At 47.0% G+C, this 23887-nt stretch overlaps 1 protein-coding gene across 3 annotated transcripts; it reads right to left on the bottom strand.

Annotated features, from left to right (window-relative positions):
- Positions 1-734: 734 nt before the first annotated feature.
- LOC111069449 (Down syndrome cell adhesion molecule-like protein Dscam2) lies at positions 735-21743 on the bottom strand. Of its 3 annotated transcripts, none has more exons than XM_022359531.2 (33): positions 21510-21743; positions 20769-21003; positions 18392-18534; positions 16819-16980; positions 16349-16498; positions 16169-16289; positions 14455-14572; positions 14048-14271; positions 11902-12029; positions 11708-11808; positions 11343-11547; positions 9406-9537; positions 9184-9333; positions 8953-9098; positions 8699-8834; positions 7997-8116; positions 7691-7843; positions 7097-7619; positions 6792-7002; positions 6471-6726; positions 6250-6393; positions 5391-5699; positions 5169-5324; positions 4753-4932; positions 4272-4646; positions 4008-4133; positions 3321-3636; positions 2712-2875; positions 2319-2567; positions 2028-2255; positions 1763-1967; positions 1333-1596; positions 735-1258 (listed from the first exon to the last, which is right to left on the bottom strand). In XM_022359531.2, the coding sequence occupies exons 1-33, from the start codon at positions 21547-21549 to the stop codon at positions 1237-1239; spliced, it is 6192 nt and encodes a 2063-aa protein (XP_022215223.2). In that variant the 5' UTR covers positions 21550-21743; the 3' UTR covers positions 735-1236. The 3 variants fall into 3 exon arrangements, with proteins under 3 accessions (XP_022215223.2, XP_022215215.2, XP_022215231.2); XM_022359523.2 differs by having other exon boundaries at positions 735-1188; XM_022359539.2 differs by lacking the exon at positions 735-1258 and having other exon boundaries at positions 1506-1596; positions 1754-1967; positions 9184-9537.
- Positions 21744-23887: the final 2144 nt, after the last annotated feature.

Here is a 23887-nt window from a genome sequence, read left to right as displayed (position 1 = left end):
CAACCAGGAACCATGTGACTAGAATGCGGCACAGAGCACATAGCAGCCTGGCATTTTGCAAATTTGGTTTTAATGAAATTACCACGATTTGATTTTGTTTATTTTTACACATCTTTTATTTAATTAATTTGCTGCTATTTGGATTTTGGCATTCGCCGCAAACCAACTCCCACCACCCCCACCAACACATACATATTCAGATTCATATACATACAGTTGAGTACATATGTATACATATAAATATTTACCTATGGTAGCAATACAATTTTATTGTTGATTATCTACTTTTTAATTAAATTCCATAAATATTACAATAATTTTTGCCCAATAAATGCAGTAACAGATTTGCGTCAGTTTCATCAATCAGTGAGCATGGAATGGAAAACCAAAATGACATCGAAACAAAAAATATATATCCGCAAATACCATTTGAGGAGTGCTCTCTCTCTGCTCTGCTCCGCTCTGGAGAGAGGGAGAGAGTGAGAGTGTCAATCGAGTTACGCTGTTCATTAACCCGACATGTTTTTTACATCAGCTAGTAATTCAGAACAATTTAATTTATCACAACAAATTGAATTACATATATGAATATGAATACGAATATAGGTGTAAACACGTGTACTTGTATGTATGTATGTATGTAGATGGATTTATATTAAATGTAAAATGTATAGTACTCTAGCTAGCTAATACAGTTCAACGGCCTTCATTTGCACTCGCCCCCAAGATCAATATCAATATCAATATCGATATCGATTGAAATATATAACATTCCAGTTGAATCTTCAGTAATCGATAATCAGTAATCGGTAGTCAGTAGTCAGTTATATGTAGTTATACTCGTAGATCAGTGTTATAGCTAGATATAGTCTTTAATTTGCTCGAGAGTGTGCGAGAACTTCGGGTGCCTGCTTAATACCTAAACTTGCCTGTTGCATGGTTAATGTATAGTACTTAATACACTTAATGAACAACACTTACGACTTGGCTAAATGCATTTAAATGCCACAATTTGTATAATTATTTTTTTTTTTTTTTTTTCCTCATTTGTGTTCGTGCGTGTTCGTGTTCGTGTTTCGGGGTGTTTGTGTTAGTTAACGCCATCAAGGTGTGAGCCAATTACTGGCTCGTACTTATTATACGTGTATCGTGTATTCTTGGCGCTCCTGCTCCTTCTTCTCGTGATACCTAGGGGGGTGGGCGGGGATGGCGCAGGGCTGGTTAGTTATTTGCGTTTCAAGTGCGGGGTAGGTAGACGCTACGGGCATGCAATACAAGCTACGGTCAAGCACTGGGAGCAGCGATTCAATTCATTTACGGCTGATAGTTTACCTTGCCAGCAGTGAGGTCAACTCCTCGCGGTCCATCTTGGCCAGTTGCGCGTCCCCGGTGCTCTCCATCACGCGCTGCACCTCCAGATCCAGGGCGCGCTGCTCGCGCTCGCACTCGCTCTGGTCCTGGCTGGGGAACTCGCGGCCATCGTGGAAGCCAGCGGGCGGACGAAAGCCGCCCGACAGATCCACACCGGCCCCGGTCATGACTGCTATAGAGGCGGCCAGCGAGGCAGCCGTCTCCGCATCGACCTCACTGTCTAAACTGTGTTGTTGGTGGAGAAGAAAGGGAAGAGATTTGCTTAGCTAAAAGTAGAACTGGATCATCGCTCTCTCTTCCTGCTAATCTAGTCCGCTAATTCTTTATGCTTTTGATCGATTTATGGCTTTTGATTGATTTGGATTGGTTAGGGTTTAGGTACCTGAACTACCTGTTGCTACTACCAGGGCACTTTCGTCGCTCCAACGTTTGGTTGCTGGGCTGTGCCGCGTGCTTGCGGCTGCGCTGGCCGGCGCTCCTCTTCTCGCCGGCCACGCCCAGGCCAAGGACGTGCCGCGGCGTATTGTGGCGCCGCTCGGGCGCCGGCGAGCCCTGGTCGTTGTTGGACTCGGTGCTGGAGTCGGGCCGGAACATATCTGCAAGATAGCATGGGTTGGGTGCGATCAAACGCCCATGAGCCCGTGCTCTATACGAACCTACGACGGCGCGGCCGTCACTGCTGCGCGAGGACTTGCAAGGAACTCGATAGGTGGGCATGTTCGAAAACTCTGTGCTGGGGCTGATGCTCGTGTCCGACTCGGACTCGGCCACCACTCCGACCGAGCTGCCGGCATTCTTGGCGCTGCGCCCCGCGCTCGACTTCTTCGAGTGGCCGGCCTGCGAGCCAGCCACAATGGTCATGGACTTGCTCAGCGTGGACTCATCTAACCGGGGAGAGGGAGATGATGATGAACATCATTCGTAAAACATTATCCAGAGCTGATTACCATCTGTGTTGTAGTAGCGCTGCTTGTGCCAGCTGGACTTGCTCTTCACGTGCCCGAAGCCAGAGGTGGGCAGCAGCGGATATGCGGTGGCATTCAGATTCTCACCCTCCGGGTGGCCGAACGTCTTGAATTGCATGGTGTAGTCGAGTGGAGTCTGTGCCGCCACGGCACGTGTGGGAGTCTTGGCCGGAGCCCCAGTGCGACCTCCATTCACGCTGAACGTGGCATACGGCGAAATCTCGTACATTTCTGCAACGGGAGTCATGCAAGCGGGAAACAAAATGATAGAGGGGGAAAAAACAAGGATGCGGCGGCCTTTGATTGCCTGCCTTCACCCGGACACGTACACAGCGCAGCCTACACCTCAATTGACTCGCGACCCTCCCGACTCACCCGACTCGTTGCCCTTGTCCACCGTCTTCACCGGCGAGGCGCTGTACACCTGCTGGTTGCGCCGGTTCTCGTGCTCCTCCTTGTATTCGCCTGGAAGTGCACGACTCTCATAGCCCTCGGCCATGGGTCCGCACAAAGTGCGTCGGTGCTTGATAGTCAAGGCTCTGCGAAGGGAAAAGGATACACTTATGAATCTTCATTATGGCTTTAATTGAAAGACGCAGACAGAACTCTCCCAGAGTGACTCTTGAGCTAATCCACTGCTTAGCAACAGAACACACAGAAAACTGTGTTTAAATGATTTTGTTCGGGCAAGAAACCCATCCTTAAGGCACAAAATAATTATTAATTCTGTTGAATTGTGTGCGAGAGTATGATTGGCTGGCGCATAGACTGCTGCGGGCCAGAAATAAATCTCGTTAACGGCAATTTGAAGCTCTGAGTTGGCACTGTCAAGACAGTTAATAAATCCTTAATTAACATTCGCAAGCAATTAAGAACCAGCGAGCCAGCGAGCTCCAATGCGGGCCCCCTCCCGACTACATAGGCCACTTGCTGTTCCCAATTGAATTCCCCAGCTGCTGGGCATGGGTCCCATGGCGCACTTACATCGTTATGATGGAGACCGTGATGATGACGATGACAATTAGCGTGGAAAACCAATCACCGCTGGTGGGATTTGTTGCATTTATCAGATTGTTCATCAAATCGTTTTCCGAGGGGAAAACCGAGGGCGGCGGAATGGTGATGCCATCAATGCTCGTTGTGCTGAAATGATAATGCTCCGTCGTTTTGCCCGCATCGTTGGTGGCGGAGATGCGCAGCTGATACCACTTGGCTGGCAGAAAGTCGCAAAAGATTAAATTTTCACGATTTTCCTCGGCATTCGAAATATCCGATGTGACAACTGTCCAGCGTATGTCACCTGCGGGTTGATGTCAGAGGGCAAACACACACACAGACACATGGGAAATGGAATAAAAAGAGAGAGAGAGGAAAAAAAGGAAATTATACATCATACGCCACGTTGCACACGGCAGGGAATACGGAATAAATTTGATAAATATTTATGGGTACAAATGGCTGTAGATTGGTCAGTTAATTGAAAACACAAATAATTATATTAACTGTATTTAATTTAATGGAAATCCATCGACCGAAAGCCAAGCTGACTTCCGGATACTCTCAGCTGTGCGTTTAATAATTTATTTAATTTACAGGCAATAGAAATAAGTTTGCTTCCACGGAGCAATCCATCGAAAGGTTATTCCCATTTCATTACTAATTTGCACTTACCCAACGGTCGATGCTCTATGGAGAAATGATGAATGCCACAGCCCCCGTTGTGCCACGATGACAGCTTCAGATTCACGCACGTCGCATTGGTGGCAATTAGTTCGTTGCCATTTGGCGCCTGGGAAGCTGCGCAAAGGCCAATCAAAAATTCAAAATAGAAGGCAGAGAAAAGGGCAAAGCAGAGAATGCCATTCAGAATGTCGCTTCGCCAGGCTTCAGGCCCTCTTGCGGTCGGGCACAGACATGCCAGACACACTCACTCACCTTTGCCTTTCGTCCAGACATTAATTTCCTCACTGGACACACCAGAGCCGACCATATTATGAGCAGACATTTTTATAATGTACTGATTTCCGCACTTCAGGCTGGTAATCGTGTAGGCGTTGTTCTCCGGCAGCAGCTCGGTGCTGGACCAAGTCTCGCCGGCCGTATGGTGGGAGATGCTGTAGCCCTGCAGTGGCGCACCACCGTCGTCTGGCGCATCCCAGCTGACACGTATGCTGTCGGCGGAAGCGTACTGCACGATGATTTGTGGTGCGCCGGGCGGCTTCATTGCAATGACCTGATATTGGATTTCGTCACTGCCAAAGAGATTGTTCGCCGTACATGTATAATTTCCGGACAGGCTGCCTTCGACGCCTGCCAGTCAACCAGCCAGTCAGCCAAATGGGGGAAACGAAACGAAAGCGAAATGCAAAAATCGGCTGTAAATTTTAATGCCTCTGTGCCACCCCATCCCACTTACGGTGTATCTTCAGGTTGCCCTCATTGGTCACTTCATAGAAGGGACTGAAGGTGACGGGACGGTCGCGGGTCAACCAGCGTGCCCTGGGCGTGGGATTTCCAACAGCCAGGCACTCCAGCACTAGGCCGGTGCCCACGGCCTTACGCACCACCTGACCAAACGATGCGATGCGTGCCGGCGCTGAAACAGAGGACAGAGTGGACCACAAAGGGCCACAGCAGGCCCAAAAGCAGGGCAAACAGTTAGGTGTGCGAAGTGTGCGAAATTAAAATGTTGCGGCTTTTGTGGCTTTTCGCCGGATCGCAGAATAAATGTCAATTTTTAATTAAAGCGAAAAGTTTCCTGCTTTACATTCACGCGTACATATTTATGTATGTACGTGTGTATGTATGTGTGTATACGAATACTGTATTTACCTCGCGTATTGGTGGCCTGGGCAACCACAGATGTGGGCTCGCCCTCGCCGACGGACGTGGACGCGGATACCCAGAACTCGTACATCTGATTCTCGGCCAGGCTGCGTGCCTCGAATGTCACCGGATACCCATTCTCGTCCACGCGCACCATGTGGGCTGCTCGAAAAAGAAACAAAAAATCACGTATAGCACATGCACGCCTTTATTTTGGGGTGTACTCACTCTTGGCCTGGCCCTTGCGGCCCGCTTCCCGTGCATACACCGTGTAGTGCGAGATGATGCCATTGCGATTCTTCGGCGTTAGCCATGAAATTAAAATCGAATCGGCCGTTAGCGCTGCCGCCTTAATGGCCGCCGGTGCATCGGGCACATCGTCGTCCGTCTGGCAGTACAAGGGCTGGCTGGCCAGGCCATCTCCGGTGGCCGTGTACGCCAGAACCCTCAGTGAATAGTTGCTGGCCTTGTGCAGCGTATGCAGATAGGTTTCCAGGTTCGAGGTGCGCTTGATCTCCAGCTTGGCCGGAAAGTCAACTATTGGGAAGCGAAAGGGCACATAAAAATACGCGTAGATGTTCGGGGATTTATAATTAACTGCAGCACTGACAACATTCGTCAGTGTGTAGCCGCCAACTGAATATCTATATTCATATCCAGTTGATGACAATATTGACTTGATAAGATTTGATAAATCAGTGCCAAACCCAACAATTTACAGTCTCATCAAGGGGCGAGCACTCTGCACCGCCCATTGAACTGCTCGCCAAAACCAATAAAGTCAAGCAACTAGCTCGCTCCGCTTGCGTGCTTCCGTCTCCCCAGACTCTCACTCCGAGTCTGACTCGTGCTGGATGGCTGGATGGATGGATGGCTGGATGGATGACTGGCTGTCTGGATACATATCATATCTATTGCTGTTTGCACAGCGCTCTTGCACTGGCAATATCAACAAAATCAGCGTCATAAAGTGCCAACTGCGAACTCCCAGCGACATTCACAGTCGCTGCATACTGGCACTGGCACGGGCACGGGCACTGGCACGGGAACTATAGCTATGGTGGCATAAGAAAATGCATATACTCACTTTGATGCACAATTGGGCGATATAAAATTTTATAACCCTGTATAATGCCGCCATGGAATTGGAGCGGTGGCTCCTGCCACGAAATCTTCAGACTCTGCGAAGAGAGGGCCGTGCAGTTGACATTCTGTGGCGCTGCCTCGGGCACTGCAATAGTAACAGATGCAGACACAGCCGTACTGTTGTAGCATGGAGACTGCAAATCGAGCTCATTAGATACACACCTCCCTCGGCCGTGGTGCCGAAGATGGCCGCACTCCAGGGTCCGGAGCCAAAGCTGTTCAGTGCCCGGACGCTGACAGCATAGCGGTTGTACTTCCGCAGACTCCGCAGCGTGGCCTTGGTGGTGGCCCAGCCGCTGACAATCACCGACTTCAGGGAGTTATTCACGACGCTAATGTAATTGATATTCTGCTTCTCCTCCGTACAGTTCACCGTGTAGCCAATTAGTTCCCCGTTCCAGGACTCGCGGGGCGGAATCTGCAATTAGTTAAGGATTTTATTTCGTAACCCGTGCGACACCCCCTCTCAGTATCCTGTCGCACCTGCCACGTAACTATTAGCTCGCTCTCGCCGCCCGTCTGCACCTGCACATTGGACGGTGCCTCAGTGGGCGCCTCCTCCTGGGTCTTGAGCACGATTGCCTCGGTATAGGCACTGCGTTCAATCTCATTGATGGCCTGCATGCGTATAAGGAACGTCGTCGCCGGCGTCAGTCCCGCCACAATGGCGCTCTCGCGCAGGTCACTGTCATAGCTGTCAAAGGAGGGCAAACTCAACAAATGGTTCGACAAAGCAAACAGAACGGAGAACAGGAAAACAGAAGAACAGAAGAACAGCAGGCACATACCTGCGACTAATGCTCGTCGACGGCAGACTGACATTGATGACGTTAAGCCCGTTCCAGTCGCCCCCCGCCGCACCCAGTGCCGCGTGCGACTGCAGATACTTGAGGGCTTGGTACTGCACCAGATAGCTGAGAACGGGCGAGTTGCCATCGAAGGGGCGACGCCAGCTGAGCTTCACTGTGCGGGAGCCCACTTCAAAGACCTCCAAATTGGAGGGCGTGTCGGGTCGCTCCTGCACAGCCAGGTAGATGATCTGCTCGGCGCGACCGTAGGGATTCTCTGCAACGCAGCGATAGACGCCCGAGTCGTGGCGATCCGAGTGCCCGATGGTCAGCTGTGAGTCCACGCCCTTGTCCGTCTTCATCTCGGCGATGCTGAACCGGAAGTTGTTCAGATCGATGCGCCCATTGTTGTGGGTCCAGCCGATGGTGATGGGCTCGTCGCCTTTGGCATGGCAGTCCAGGGTCACGGGATCATTGCGACGGGAGCTAATATTGCGGGCGGGCTGCTCGAAGCGGGCGGGCTCTGAACGAAATAGGTTCATTAAAGTACCACATTCGGGCTGCTCTCTCTTCATTCGCTTTCCCCCCAATTACCATTCACGTTGATGCGTATTATCTTCTTGAGGCCGGCTCCGATTTCGTTGGTGGCCCGGCACATGTAATAGCCCTCATCGTTGTCTGTGGCCAGATTCAGCAGCAGCGAGTGATTACGCATGCTCAGGGGCTTGAAGTCCTTCGAGGCCTTGCCTGGAATGGGACTCTTTTAATTTAACTAATTGCCGGCCGGAATGCCAGCACTGCCGAATGTTCACTGTCAAGTCGGATCGGATTCCGGGCGTAGGCTCTCTAATGAGCCGTGTGCCCCGGGTCCGGGGTTACGATTTTGATTGGCAAACTTACCCTGGCCCTTGAACCAGGTAATGGCTGGAATCGGGTATCCTTCCGCCTCACAATTTATCGATATTGTGTTGCCCAGCATAATGGCCGTGTCCATGGGCTCGTAGCTCCAGCGAGGTGCCACTGAAACGTGACCAGGACCCAGAGCCAAGCGTAACGGCGAACGGAGAACAAACAACAACAAAATTAACAACTCTCAAGTCGGTGTGCATGGGTTTTAGTCTGTGTGTATCTTTGTTTTGTGTGCATACACTAAAAGAAAAAAATAAAATAAAATAAAATAAAATTAAAAAAATAAAAAAATAAATTAAAATCTTATCCAAGAGAGCCCATGAGATTATAGCAATTAATTGAAATGGGAGTTACAAATATAAAAATAGCTAAAATTATAATTAAATAATTATTTAATTAATTATTTTTTTACGAAAAATAATAATATAATTAATTTTTTAAATTAATTATATAAATTATTATAATTATAATTAATTATATAAATTATTTTAATTATATACCCCCTGCATTTACTCTTAATTTCACAGCCTTTTCTCTCAGTGTAGCCCGAAAAAAGGGCAAGCAACTGGCGCACAAATCCTGTGTGATTTATTTTTGAATCAGCAGCGAGTCGCTTCAATAGACAGACACACAGCATCCACAGCACACCCCCATCCCCATTCCCCATCCCCATCCCTGGTGGAGTCCACTCACCTCGCACTTGCAGCTCTGCCGTGTAGTTCACCTTGGCAGCCGCGTTGCCCGCGTAGCAGGTGTACTTGCCGCTGTGCTTTGCACTGATGTCCTTGAACACCAGCAGGGAGTAGAACTCCTCCTTCTTCTCGGTAATCTGGTAAATTGAAAGAAACACAGCAGAGGAGTAGCGACAAAGACGTGCAAAACTTTCTCGATGCTATTTGGACAGTTTGCAACAACGGAGAAGAACTACGAAGGCAGGAAGGACTTACCTGCAGGCTGCTCGGAATAGAGCTGTCATCCTTCTTCCAGCTAAAGTAGATGGGCATGTCGCCCGAGGAGACTGCACAGGTGATTTGAGCGCGACCGCCCTCCTGCAGGTTCTTGGGGAACTTAAAGGGCTCGATGACGGGCGGACCTTGATGAGCGATTAGCCAACAATGCGGGCAGACATTAATGTGTGTGTGTGTGTCGGGAGGAGCACTCGAGTCCCCTCTACTTACTGTTCACGTTCAATTGCATGTCACGGCGCGCTTCCTCGCCGGCCCGACTCCGCACAATGCACGTATAGATGCCCTGGTCCCGTCCCGGCTCCACATTCTTGATGACCAGCTGCCCACCCTCGGCCACTGTGGCCAGCTCGAAGTGGGTGCCTGTGTGGGCGGCAAAGGGAATGACAGTAATGTGTAAAGTGCTGTCGACCGCCCTTCTCCAATTTGTCTTACTCGTTGTCAATTCCTGATGCGCTTTCTCCCATCTAATTTGTTCGATGGGATAACCGGCAAACGGACAGTGCACAATTATGTCCTCCCCGGCGACGGCTTTGATCGGTCCAATGGCTCGCACATACGGCGGTCCTGCAGTGAAACACACACAAAAAGATTTACTTATATGTATGCGGTTTCTCTCACTTAAATCTCTCACTTTAAATCAATTTAGTTTGGGTTGCAGCAAAGGCTCGAAATTTTAAACACTACAGGGGGTGCCACTCAAGTGACTGACAGTGCAGCAGTAGCAGTTCTATTAATTTCACCGCAACTGTATGTACTCGTACATACATACATACATATGTAATGCTGTGTGTGTGTATTAGGGTATTGAGAAATTTATTAAATTAGTTACAAAATGCAATTAGGCTGGAATACGGCACGAATGCTGAATAATTCCAATTATATTCGTTTGGCGCACAAGCGACGCTAATGCATAAAATGCAGATGCAGCAGCCACAAGGCTGCATTCGTTTCACTCACTCAGCGCATATGTGTGTGTGTGTGTGTGTGCATTTTTAGTGCTGCTAATGCGGAGCCTCTGCATGGGCAGAATGTGTTGCATAAATTGCAATATTCATAATTAAACAGGCGAGCCAAAGCCTGTGGCTTACCGCCCATCGCCCATCGGGCAGTGCAGCCAGTATGTTCGATGAGCGGTGTGGACGTGGCAGGGGGCAGTAGGGCTGTTTGCGGCTAGAGCTGCTCATAATCGAAATCATTTTAACATCAATATGCTGGCAGCCCAAGAAGTCTTTGCAAGTATAGAGCACAAACCACTAAGCCCTAGAAGGGGGGACCACACTCTGCTGAAAGCCCTTCCATCTCCTGATTTATTCACTCATTCACTCATCGGTTCACATTTTCCATGCTTCTTCAGCAACTGGCCGTGGCTAATTTGATTTTCAATTCAGCTCAATGTGCGGCCAGGACAGCTCTCAAAACAGCATCATTTATCATCAATACGCACGCCCACTTAAATATCAAGTATACGCACACACACACACACAGACAACGCCGAGGCTATATGGCACACAGGGACTGGAAACGCTGCACGGAGCTGCCAGGCCGTTCATCATCAATCATTTGGCATACAGGGCGTATGATTTATATCTGTCACATATCCATTCCTTTATGCATTATTAACACGTTAAGATTACGCATTCGGAACTGCTTACAATGCTCAAAAGTTCCAAGTCATGGAAGCAGGAGAGGTGGCGAGCAAAGGAATACTGAGTGGAGATTCCCGTATGCTGACAATTTTATATTTACAGTTTATGCTGCGATGTGACACAGAGATTATCTGTGAGTTTTTATGCGGGATAGCAGCCATTGGGAGAGGCAATTCACATGCCCCGCAACTCAGAAGACTCAGAAATTGGAGAGCAGAAGCAGCGGAGGCAGCAGTAGCAGCAGCAGCTTGTTAGCGGGTAAAAGCCGAGGCATTGATGCCGTGGCTTTGGTTGCATATCGTGTGGCATGATTGGAATGAAAGAAACATCATCATCGTCGCCTGCCTCCTTGTTGTCGCTGCCTCAAGAGATTTTCTTTGACGCGCAGCCAAGCATTTTCTTGCTGAATAGCAGAGTTATTTTCCCCATATCTCTACACTCTTTTTTTATACACATTCAGAGTTTTTGTTTCGTTGCCTTGGCATCGTTTCCAATCAGCTCCCCGCCTCGATTGGCGATTCCCGACTACCGACTCCCGATACCGCCGCTGCTGCTGTTTCTGTTGTTGCGGCGGCAGTGCCGAAATTCATGGTCTGGAGTTGGTTTTGCATTGTTTGGCCGGCATACAAAAGGGGCTTAACAAAAGGGGCTTACAAAACATGTCACAATTACGGATGTCTGACAGGCGACCTTTTTTGTTTGTGGGTCAATCCATCAACTTACCGTAAACATTTAGCCGGGCCGAGTGCTGAACGCTGCCCATCGAGTTGGTGGCCACGCACCTGTACAGGCCGCCGTCGTCGGGTCGCACATGCGAGATATTCAAATGGCTTATCACGTCGCCAGACATATCGACAAATTGCCCGATGGCAAAGCGATGATGCAGCGAGACGTCTATAATGGGCTGCGAGTCCAGCAGCCAGGAGAACTGCAATGAGCGGAGAAAAATCAATAAGACCCGAAAGCTCCGCCTAGTAGCAGGCCATCATTTCAGCGATTATTCAGCAATGTATGGCTTTTGCACGTTATAATATATTATATGGCATAATAAGGCCAATAAAACAGCGGGTGGGTGGCCGCAAGCTTACTTGTGGCGGAGGTGAGCCGCTGGCGGAGCACTTAAGCGATATTAATGGCCCGGGACGCACATTCTGCTCAATGAAGGTGTAAATCAATTCCGGCACAGTGTCTGAAAGGAAGTGAGAGACGACGGTTACCTCCTGATAAATGCCAAAACTCCCACTCATAAACTATGCATGTCTACGCCACGCCGTCAACTTACCGCCCAGCTTCAGCTCGGCCATGGCCTGGGCACTGGCGCGCTGGTTCTCGACAAGGCACTGATAGACACCGCGGTCGCGTCGTCCCACGTTCTGTACCAGCAGCGAACTCTTCGACAGGAACCGTATGCTTCCAAGGACAAGGGGTTAAAGCAACAAAAACGAAAAAGAATCCACACAAAAAATGTTAAAAATGCCAAGTTTGTCGGGTAAACTCCTGAAAAAAACTGAAAACGTTGCAGAAAAATCCGAACAAGTTCCGCAATTTCCCATAAACTCACACCAAGCCCAACAAATACGTGAGTGTATGTGTGTGTATGTGTGTGTGGGTGTGTATCTGTGTGTAGCCCCACGTAGCCCTTTGTTCATTCAGGCGAAATTTGTTATTTATTTTATTAGCATAAGCATAAAAATTTCTGCTTGATTTGTAATGCTGATTTGCTCGGTCTCCCACTCGCCTTGCCCTCCTTATCCCCGAGCAATTTTCCTTGGCCAGCAGCTGGCCATCGCACATATATGTACATATCCATATACAGGAATACATATGTATATAAACATATTTACATAAGCATGTATGTATAGCCAGGGATGTTTGTTTTTGCCGGCCAGTTTGTTTGCCAGCAGCTGCTGCTGTACAAATGCTGCCTTCTCTGGCTGGGCTGCAAATTTAGTTTGCCATCGGGCTTGGCCCTACGTATTATGCTGATTTCGTGTAATTTGCATTAAATTATCAAGATGTGTCCGAGCTATTCAGGCGAAAATATGCACAAAGCATCTCTCTCTCCCCTCTCTCTCTCTCTCTCTTGCTTTGCCTGTGGGCCAAAGATATTCCCCGAGGCCTGGGTAAACTACTCGTGTGTGGGGCTGGGAATTGCATCCATTATGCTGTCCGTGCGGGAGAGTACATGTGCAAGTGTTTGGATTTGCTAGGTGAGCCTTAATTAAAAACAATAGAATCCACCCGTTCTAATTGAAGTGAGCTGGCGCGCAAAGTGCGCTGCGGATTAATTGCTTTTGGCCATCAGCAGACATCGAAAACCAATTGAAATGAAACTATCCGCAAACATTTATGCTGCATTATCAATGGAAACAATCAGAGTCCTTTGAGCACTGACCTTACACAGCATCACTCAATCAGCCCCCGCCGAAACAGAGCAAAGCTTTTAAACAATCAACTGAACCAAACCAAACCGAAGCGAACCGAATCGAAACGCAACGCAACGAATGAAAATAAAATAAAATAAAATGCAGCTGCGGGAATCACAACTGCCAACGAAAAATGTCAGTAATGCTGGTGTGACACTTGCCGAGAGTTAAACTGACTTTCAGGATTAGTGGGGCCAAAGACCCGTGCTGGATGTGCAGCGAAAAAAGTTTTTGTTTTAATTGTAAATAATACAAAAGCGTATATCCGCTTCCATGCATGTTTTTGCAAATATTTAGTTATGTAAAAGTTTTTTCACTTCTTAAATCGGATGTTTCTGACGGCTTTAAAGTTTTACACAAAAAAATGATAAAAAAAAATTCATTTATTATGGATTTTCGCTCAATTTGAACTATTTCATTCACTCGGTATATCAATCCGTTTAGTAATATGAACCAGAATATCTACACTATTAAATCGAACTATTTCAGCATCAGTACTCTCATCAATATTAAGTAACTGACATACCCGTTCAATGGCGAAAAAATGAATTTGCGGCTGGCAGGCAATGAACTGCCATATAAAAATGGGTTCGCTCAGGCACACCCGCCCGCCCCGTTGCCAGCCACGGCCACTCCGACCACGCTCATCAATAATAATAATAATAATAACAGTAACAATAAAACATTTTCGCTATGAGAAATGCCCTAACAACGACGCCGAATAATAAAGGGCTGGGGGTAATCTATGGCTCTGGCTCTGGCTCGTGGCTCCTTTTTTTAATATTTTTGGGGAACGGAAGGCTTTTGTAGCAACCGTTTTGCAACTGGCAAAACTGATAAAAATCGAAATCGGCTATACAATGTTGCATGTGGGCTGCCTGCCCGCCTGGTTGCATGTTGCCCCTATTTCGCACATCCTCTAGGACCTCCTACCATGCCCCAATAAAAATTCACAATCCCGAATCCCCAATCCCAGTTGCAGTCCGGGCCGCCTTTACTTACTTATCCCTGCCGGTGGTGAGTGCATTATTCGCCTGCAGCGGCTTGCCATTGTGCAGCCAGTCGATGGCATCGATCGCCGAGCCCGTTGTGGTACAATTGAAATTTGCCGTTCCGCCCGAATTGACAATTTGAACTTGCGGCAATATATGCACAGATACATACGAATTGACACTGAGGCGTATTTCGATGCGCTGCTCCCCGAACTGATTCGAGGCCTGGCATATCTGCAACGAGAGCGACGAAAGGGCACAGTTAGTGGGAAGAGGGGAAAATGGCAGAGCCTTTTTGGCATTTATATATGTACGTATAAACGTATGCACGAGTATGTTCGGAATGGAATCTCAATCCGTATGGGGCCATGGTATGCGTTCAGTTTGTCAGCATTTGGATGTTTAATGGTTACTTACCCACTTGCCCGCATCGCGTTCGTCAGCATTTTTGATGAGCAGCAATGTTCGCGAAAGTATCACTCGCTGTGACGAGGGTATGGGATAGAGGGCTGCCGAGTCGGAAACGCGATACCAGCTATAAATCAGAGACAGTTTAAAGCATAAATATGGGAAATTGTTTGGCCAGACTTTAACTTAATATTGATTTAATTTTGGGGCTTGTTCTACTGTAGTTTATCATTCAGCTGGACAACGAATAGGCAAAAGATATGGAGAATACAAAATGGAACTTAAATGTGGTAGAGAAAATAATTCATAAAGGTCACCCAGAGGTAGAAACAATGTTTACATATTCAAGGAAATACCCTTAAAAAATAATTTAAAACAAATTTCTAACCTCCGTATTTATGATTCTACATTCTTCTTGCCAAAGTACTTTCATTCACTCACTTACTTAAGTTAAATTTTAGTTTCATCTACTCTAGCCCTTTTTTTATAACCATTCCAAATAGAATACTTTTCAGCACGCACTCAATCACTTACAGATTCATTCACGCTCAGGCACAAACACTCTGAGAAATCAATATAAGACTCGTGGGGAAGTTCTCTGCATAGGGATTCAGCATCTTCCACTTCAGTTGGCCATTCCGGCCACGTAGACAGCGGCTCACGCATAACCTTATGCTGAAAACAAAATTATCGCATTTTTCCCGCCTTTATGTATAGTAATCAGAGGAGTTTTCCCGCTCTCGCGCTGTCTGCTTGTAAAATATTTCTGGCACTTTTCCTGTCTGCTTCAGCGTTTATGTTTTGCCACGAAAAACTTTGCTCTTTGCATGTTTATCTTGTGTTTGTGTTGTTTTTTTCGTTCACAGACACTCCTCCCGTTTGTCTGTCTGTCTGTCTGTGTGTCGGACTGAATGACTGCCTGAGTCTCTGTCGCGTGTTTGTCCTCTGCAGAAGGACTACGAGTATGGCAGAGTTTATGTGTATTAAGTGTTTAGAACTGCATGAAATTTTAATAAGCCCTGCTAAGTGAAACAGACTGTTAAATTATGTTCCCCACGAGCCACGAGCCACGAGCATCGGCAGTGCGCTTACTGCTTTATCTTGCTAATTAGCTGTGACGGCCCGTCATGAGGCTACTTGATATGTGCCATTCTTTGACTTTCATCCATTCACCATTCATCGAAATATGTACACATTATTGTTTTGGCCATCGAAGTGTTTGCCTTTGTAAGCCGATACGTTCCGAGTGGGTAAACAAAATGATTAAGTTGCTTCCATCCAGACAGAGACTGAAGCTGGGGAGTAGCTTTGGCTTGTCCTGGCCCCTTTATTAGTTTGTTTGTCGAGTGAGTAGATTCGTTGTCTATTAGCAGATGGCTAATGCCCATGCCGGTTAGTGCCCCGGTGCTTTCAGCGGGTCCGTAAAGTCACCTAATTAGCACTAAAACAGCAGTCCCTAATATGCAATAAAGCCAGCCTCCCCTGGCAAACATTCAAATGCACTTAAGTCCTGTCTATAAGCGAGAATCCTCCTCCTGTCGCCCGCTGCGTGATGTTATTTTATGGCCAACAGCGGAGATACTCAGATACAGATACAGCTACAGATTTGGGCCGCCAGCAGGCAATGGCAGATGAAATTAGCCCCCGAAACGAAACAGCAAACAGCAAACAGAAAATAGGAAACAAAGGATATGGCAAAATATGGGGGACTTGGGTAACTCACGTAAATATGGGGAATGGATTGCCCTGTATGTTGCACGGCAGATGAACATCGTTTCCACGCTCCACGTGAATCTCCATCACGGGCTTCTGGGTGGTGCGTGGTGCCAGGTTCTTGCTTAGCTCTGTGAAAGTTTACAATGAGTGATGTTGATTGTCGATGGGGTTGATTGTCGGAGCTTACCCTTAACCTGCAGCATCACTGCATCGCTGCGCTGCCGCTCCCCGTTCAGTGTGTTGGTCACCAGGCAGCTGAACTTCATCAGGCCATCCTCGGAGCGCACCGAGCGAACGTACAGGTCCCCGGAGGCGGCCAGGACCACATAGCGACCCGCTGTGCAGAAATAATAATCGTGGGTCAGAGAAATTGCAATTGCAGACATTGGCAAGGGCTGCTGCTGCTGCTGCTGAGAGAAAAATGCAGCAAAATCAAAGCACTACCCACTGCGTATACGTAACCATTTCCAATAAATGTCAACGCTTTCCCGTCCCCGTCCCCATCCCACTACCCCCACGCACCCCCGGGGTGATACTGCAACTTCATTGGAAGCACACAACAGAAAGAATTGTGTGCACATAAATTTCAGGAGCAGATAAACACCCACAAGGGCGGGGTGGGGGCTGGGGTATGTGTAAAAATGTGGCAACACTCACCGACATCCGACAGATCCGGCAGCAGTATCTCCTCCCCGCGATGCCAGCTGGCCACGCGCACATAGGGCCGCACATATTCCGGTATGGCGCACTTAATCAACGCCGAATTTCCCAAATAGACTTCAGTGTTTTCCACGTGCACATGGAATTGACGACGCACCACTGAGAGGCGGAGGCGGAGGCAGAAACAGAACCAGAACCAGAACGAGAACGAGAGCCAAAGCGAGCACAAAAAGAAACAGAAATCAGAGAAAGACTGTCAGAGATATATCGTATATATGTACGTATGCTGGCGAGGAGAGGAGAGTGGAGAGTGGAGAGAGGAGAGTGGAGAGAGGAGGATCCCGAGTGGAAATAAAAGTCAACAAACGTTGCTGTCTGCCCGTTGGCGCAAACGGCGCATACAGATGAGCGCATAAAACGCTTTCGGGTGGCACAGCACAATCCATGTCGACCGACCATCGGGTGGGTAACGCCTGCGACAACAGCAGGGGCCAAGCGGGGGCAATAAACGTGGCACAATGCAAAAATGGCAGCAGTTTAAATGAATGAAATCGCTTGAAATTACATGCAAAGCGGAAGTTGAAGAGCAGACAAAATACGAAAATTCGAAAAGAAAGCAAAAAGAATCACACAAGAGACGAAGGGATATACATTTGTCTGAGTGTGTGTGTGTGTGAGTGGAGAAACAGAATCGAAGCAAATAATAGTGCAAAAGTCGACTCTGAGCTACCGAGTACTACAGTTCCATTTACAATCCACATGCCCAGGTATAAGACTCGACTCGAAATTCGAAATTTAATGGATACAGAAGTGTGTCAGAATATATCGGAGAAGCTGCTACCGCTGATGGAGCGATTGTGCAGTATAAAACGATTCGATTCCACTGCGACACTGTCCTTGTGGCTCGTAGAAAAAGAGTGACACAAATGATACACATGGAAAATGCAAAGTGTAAATATTGAATGAGATTTTAAGCGACTATCATGCATGGTTGCTTTTTTTGGGGCAGTGCTGGGGGATTGGTTTACTTTGGGCTTTGGGCTTGGGGCTGTGGGCCAGTAAGTAAATACGCTCAACGCTCTCTCTCTGTTTTCGAGGTCAAGCATTAAGAGGCCTGCGAATGGGGGAATGCAAACAGAAAGTGGATAAAATAATTAAGTTAATTTCGTGCAGAATGCTGTGGGGGGAAATAAGTTGCATTGATCGACTCAAACGCTGGCAGCATATGTCAGGAAATGCACAGGAAATTAATGTTATATGAGGTGAAATAGGAATGAAAGAAAAACTGGTGCACAGGTGACAGGCACAGGGCTGGCAAAAAGCAGAATTGCAAAGAATGCAGGGACACCCAATGGAGCAGAGGCATCCGCCTGCGCCAAACGTGAGCGGCTTCGAAATGCTGTCAACATAATGCGCCCAACAGCTTTTCCTCTCCACCTGTGCCCCTTGAATCCCCACCACCATAGTTTGTGTTGCATGCTAATGGTGGGGGGTACCTACAACCTTCCTTGCACACTCCACACTCCACTCTCGATAGTCGAGCAGCTACTTTAGTGTACTTTACGCTTACCTGCCTGCACCTGAACGTTGCGACTGACGATGGTGCCCGCCTCGTTGCTGGCCCTGCAGCGGTAGGTGGCCTCGTGCACATCCGTGCGATAATATTGCGCCAAAAATGGTGGGAAGTGCAGCGTGCCGTTGCCAGATATTTTCCTAGAAATACACACAAAAGGAGCGAATGGCGGGAGAATGGCCAAAGGCAAAATGCAATATTTTAGTGGGCACATTCTTTGGGCTTCGTATTTATTTATTTATTTATTTGGCAGAAGGAACGACTGAGGCGAGAACGTAACACACAAATTTGTTCCACAAAAGCGCCAGCAAAGTGGCTGCCATTTGCTGGCGAGTATTTTTACGAGCATACCCACCCGTAGCACCCGTAGCAGCCGTAGCAAGTCCAAGTGCATGGAGCGCAAAGTGTGAATTTACATAAAAATGCAATAAGCGTAATGCTGTGTGTAGTCATAGAGGAATACTTATTCCAATGCATATATTTTACATAGATGTAGATGTATGTGTGCCTTTGTAGAACATAAATGATACGAAAGGGTCTAAGCTCTTGTAATTTGCTGTCTCTTTGGGGATCCCCAAATATTCCTACATTGCTTAGTTATTTTAGTTATTTCCAAATTAAAATCAAATCATAATTACTAACATTTCTCTGGCATTCGCAGGGATTCCATTGCCGAATCAGACTTTAAGCTGTTACAGGGCTTTAAGCCAGTTGATTCACAGTTCATTGTGGCTGCAACAGAACACAAAACCCATCACGTTCCCATCACATAACTCATGCAGGCCCCATCAACCAGTACTGCTGCAGTCTCAGTGCCAGTGCCCGCTAATCATCTTCACTGCAGTCGGGCCCCCTAACAAGCTCCGACGACGTGGATGAGGATCTGGATGAGGGTCTGGGTCTGGGTCTGTGTATAGTTGTCCTCTGGTACCGCCCGGCGAGATGGCAAACAGCATCAACCGAAAAAGGGAAAACTTCATCAAGCGCTGTTTTCAAAAATGTTTAAGTGCCAGCAATTTGTTTACGTCTATTGCGTTTGCCGGGAGCAAGCGGCAGGGAAAACGAGCTTTCCATTCCCTTGTCCACTGTCCGTCGACAGTTTGTCCGTCCGAACATCCGTCTGTTGGTTGGGTAGATAAGTACACGTCCCATATACGTATACTACCCGTCACTTGAACTCAACTATGCTCTTTAGTAGCTTAAAATAAATTTTGTTTCATTTCTATGCACTGCCGTCGCATTTGAGTTTCTCCCTTTTTTTTTTGGGCGGGGGGGTACTCACACACTTGTAATGCCCGGCGAGTGTATTGCTTGTGTGTGCGTCTCTCTGTGTGTGTGTGTGTATGTGCAGGACATATCCTGTGAGATCACGTATTTGAAATGACATTTCATTTTGCGAAACATAAAAATTCTTTTAGTAAATTTCGTTGCCATATGTGTGTGTTGCGTTCGTTGCCCAGTGAGTTTTTACAATTTTTTATACGTATTTATACGTATTCATTTTCGGTTCGTGCTATTTGGCATGTGCGCTATTTTTTACGATTTATTTGGGCTTTCATTTGGTTTTATTTGCGCGGCGCGTGTGTATTTGTTATACAATAATCCGTTCAAGAGCCCTCGTCTCGCGGATCAACAGCAATTTGTTAACAGCAGCCTAAACCAAACAAATAGTTGCGAATGAAAATATACGCGAGTATGCGTTAATTGTGTGGCGCCGGGCTAATGGATGAGCGCTGCAAAAACCACAAATTAAAGATTTACTTGTGTGTGCTGCACTGGCACGACTAATGTACTCGTCTTGATTAATGCTGCAAAAATATGTGCTTCGCATTTAAGTTGTCAGGCGACATTTTTTTAATATTTTAAATGTTCACAAAGCTGCCACAGACAAATAATGAGAGATGGGGCTGGGGCCTGGCATTAACATATGACTGCCGCAGATGCAGTTGCAGGTTTCAGCATCGCGTTGCCGTCAGCATTACTTTTGTGCAATTTCTTTGGCCTTCTTTCAGGCAACAGGCAACAAGCAAAAGCGCGCCCTTTGTTGGGGTCCCTCGGTTTCTGTTGCTGCTTGTCAAGCATTTTCCATTGAAAATGTGGCCACAAAGAGGGCTGCTGGGGGAATGCGTCTGTTAACATTGATTTTCACAGCTCGAGTTTGCAGCGTCTTCGCGGCGGCAATGTCAATTAAAACGAAAGCGATGCCAGAAATAACTTTAATGCAGCGCCACAAACAGAAGCCGCAACAATGTGACTTCCGAAACCGCCGTCAGGAAGCCAGACGACACATACTTATGCAAACACACTCACACACACACACACTCAGCGCTTATTATTACATAAAACGCATTGTTGCGGCGACCGCAAAACTTACCTCAGACCCGGCACTTGGGTCGCCAGCGTTCCGTCGCGCAGCACCCAGGACACGACGGGCGGTGGATTGCCGTGCGCCGAGCAGCTAACCTGTGCCCCCGTGTCGTTGCCGAATAGCAGCCGGGGTGCGGGCTCCAGCAGGAATGTGGGTACACGTAAGCCGCTTGTGGCCAGGACTGGCGGCAGTGGCAGTGGCAGGAACACGAGCAGCAGCCCTAATGCTGTGGCAGTGAGCGCTGAAAGGGGAGTCCCCAAACAGGTGAAGAGGTGAAAAGAGAACGTGGTATAGCAGGTTAATTATCCACATTGTCGTTATATGTAGTCGAGTGTAGTTTGCTTAAAACTTTAATGTCGCTGTAGCTGTTGCTGCCGGCAGTCTGCACTCCTGTGTGCCGCAAGTGCAACTCATAAATGCGGTTAATTTGGATTCGGTTTCGTTCGCAGGCAGCACTCGAAAGCCGAGCCTCTTTAGCAGCGACTTGTGTAGATGAAATTCACTCTTCTGATATATATTTATGCAGTCTGAGCTGCAGTCTGTTTGTTTGCCAGCAGCCACAGGAGCAGCAGTGCGGCGAGAGCTAAAAACCGAAGCTGGTAATACGCTTCCAGGTACGCTATAAATTCCCGTTTTGAATTAATTTTGACTGGAGCATGCAGAAACATTTAAATAGTACGTGGAACAGTGCCTTCCAAAGAGTCGAATAAACCTGAAACGGAAAGGGTACAAAAACTCGAAACTTACCTTTTGACTTGGCTAGAAGAAGAAGCTCTAATAAACTCATTTCGTTGCATGTAAATTCTGTGTGGGATGTAGAAAATTAAATTTAGTTTCGTTTATTTTTCCAGCTGCTTGTTTATTTTTCCCAATATGCAATATGCAGGAACATCTACGGGCACAAAGGTCTTTCGCTCTGGCTGTGTTTGCCTTTTGCATAAACTGCTTGCTGCTTGCTTATTTATGTTTATGTTTTTGTTTCTGTTTTGAAATTTTTGCAGTGATGTTGCCTTTGTTTCCAGCCACCTGAAAATATATAGAAAAGGAAAGCCAACATTTTAATTTACATATGCATTATGAAAATGTTTGCTCTTCTTTTGTTTGGCTGGCCAATTTGTTCAGAGTTTCGAAAACAAAACAAAAAATATATATGTACTTTTTTTTTAGCAATTATGTTTCCGGCTTTTGTAAATAGAAACTGGCAGAGTCAAATGCAAGCTAAAATGTGTCAGTTTTTATTTTAAGCAAGGATTTCATCTCCTTCAATCTTTTGTGTTCGTGGATTGCTGCCTAAATACACAAAACTATAAGTGAAAAAGATCAGGGAACCTTCTAGAATTCTTTAAAATTCCAGAGTTAAACTCTTCACAGTACAGTTTAAAAGGTTTCATATCCATTTATTGTTTAATTTCAATGGGCATACCCCTGTGAATGCGCTTCCCCGAATTCATGCCAAGTTCAAATCATTTTCGTGATAAAGGACACTGGCTGGGCCAACGATTTGCAGTCTGGGTTGCGCAAACAATCCCAGCGACAATTACAACAATACAACGCTACGGTATACAGAACACAAAGTGCTATATAAATATGCCAGACTTGACAACACACGACGACATAGGCGAGAAATCAACATCAGTCCGCCGCATTGGGAGGCCTCTGCCACATCCACAACTTGTGCCCGTAAATACACGAACACACACACACAGAGCCAAAGAGCAATCCTCCGTTTGCTTTGCTGTAGAGCAGAGCTCTTGGTAAATACATTTAACGAGTATTTATGAGCGAGCATACGAAATGAATGACTTTTGCCATCATTAAATTTTATTTGGAATGGCACAGGCCAAGTTCTGTTCGCTCTGATCCAACCCAACCCCATGGAACCCCAACACGGGCGCGACCGACTACAATGAAGAAGACATAAACATGTTTTGAGGTCGAGAAGCAGGAGTTCAACAGCCCAGTGGAAAGTTCGAGCAGAATCCTTTTCGCTCCTCCAGTCGGGCGGGCACTTAGCTTAGCGACTAAATAAACATCATCATGACACCCATTACAAGAATCGACAGGAGCTGGAGAGTCTGGGAGTGTGCTGGTCCTGGTCCCAGTCCCAGTCCCGGTCCCGTACAGCAGAAAGAGCAGAAGGAGGTATATATTTGGGCGGTGAGGGTCACAGTGAAGAGTTCTTTTTATGTTTGCAACTTGACACCTTTTCATTGAGTGGCGGGGCGTACACACCGTAGACGGTCCCGCCGACCCATGTGTGAGGCATCTCTGTTTGCATTTAATTGAGAATTTTAAATGATTTGTTTATTTTCGCAGCGTCTTTTGTCAAGCGATTTGCCACGAGCAATTCGTTTCTTTGCCTAACACTTGCACGGCGTCACAGTCATTACAAAAAAAAGGAAAAGGAAACCTGTGTGTGTGTGTGGGTTCTTTCTCTCAGTGTGTGGGTGGGTCTGTTTGCCTTTCATTTTTAATGAGTTTTTATTTTTTTTTCCCGCTTTTGTGTGTCGCTCTTTGGCCCGTCCAACTGCCTGAGTCTGAATCTGAGTCTGTCACCAAGCGCTTCAGCTACAGGCGGAGTTGGGGGAACCCGAGGCCGGGGCATCTCCAGTTGTCAGTTGTGCTGCCACATCCTCTGCGCTCCAGCTCCGTCGCACAAAGCGATTACTTTGGCTTGTATGTGCCTGGTGTCATAACTGCTAACTGTCAGCAAATTTGACACTAAATACGAGTATGTGGCCGCCGCTTTAGTTCTGTCACTCTGGATTATGGTTACTCCCGGCACATATGTGTGTCTGTGTGTGTGTGTGTGTCTGTTTGCCTGTGTGTGCGTGCTGAGCTCTGGTTTTATTTAGTTTATTTATTTTTGCGCACTGTGTGACGATGAGCATTATGGCTGTTTATTTGTTATGATAATCCAGTGGCTGCGAAAACACACGCTCATGTTGTGCCTGCCCAGGAAAAGTTTTTTTTTCAGCGAACGTTTCGCTAATTGACAATGAATTATTTAATAACGGTTCTTCTACGGGGTAATTATGTGACGTATATGGATACTGTAGTTGAACCAAAAAGTTGACTATTTGCTTGGCCAAAATAACTTTATTTTAAAATAGAAATAAATGTAA

This window comes from Drosophila obscura, unplaced genomic scaffold, assembly GCF_018151105.1.
Source record: "Drosophila obscura isolate BZ-5 IFL unplaced genomic scaffold, ASM1815110v1 contig_150, whole genome shotgun sequence".
NCBI lineage: Eukaryota > Metazoa > Arthropoda > Insecta > Diptera > Drosophilidae > Drosophila > Drosophila obscura.
Note: the sequence above shows the minus strand (reverse complement) of the source record. Positions and strands in the feature narration are given on the sequence as shown.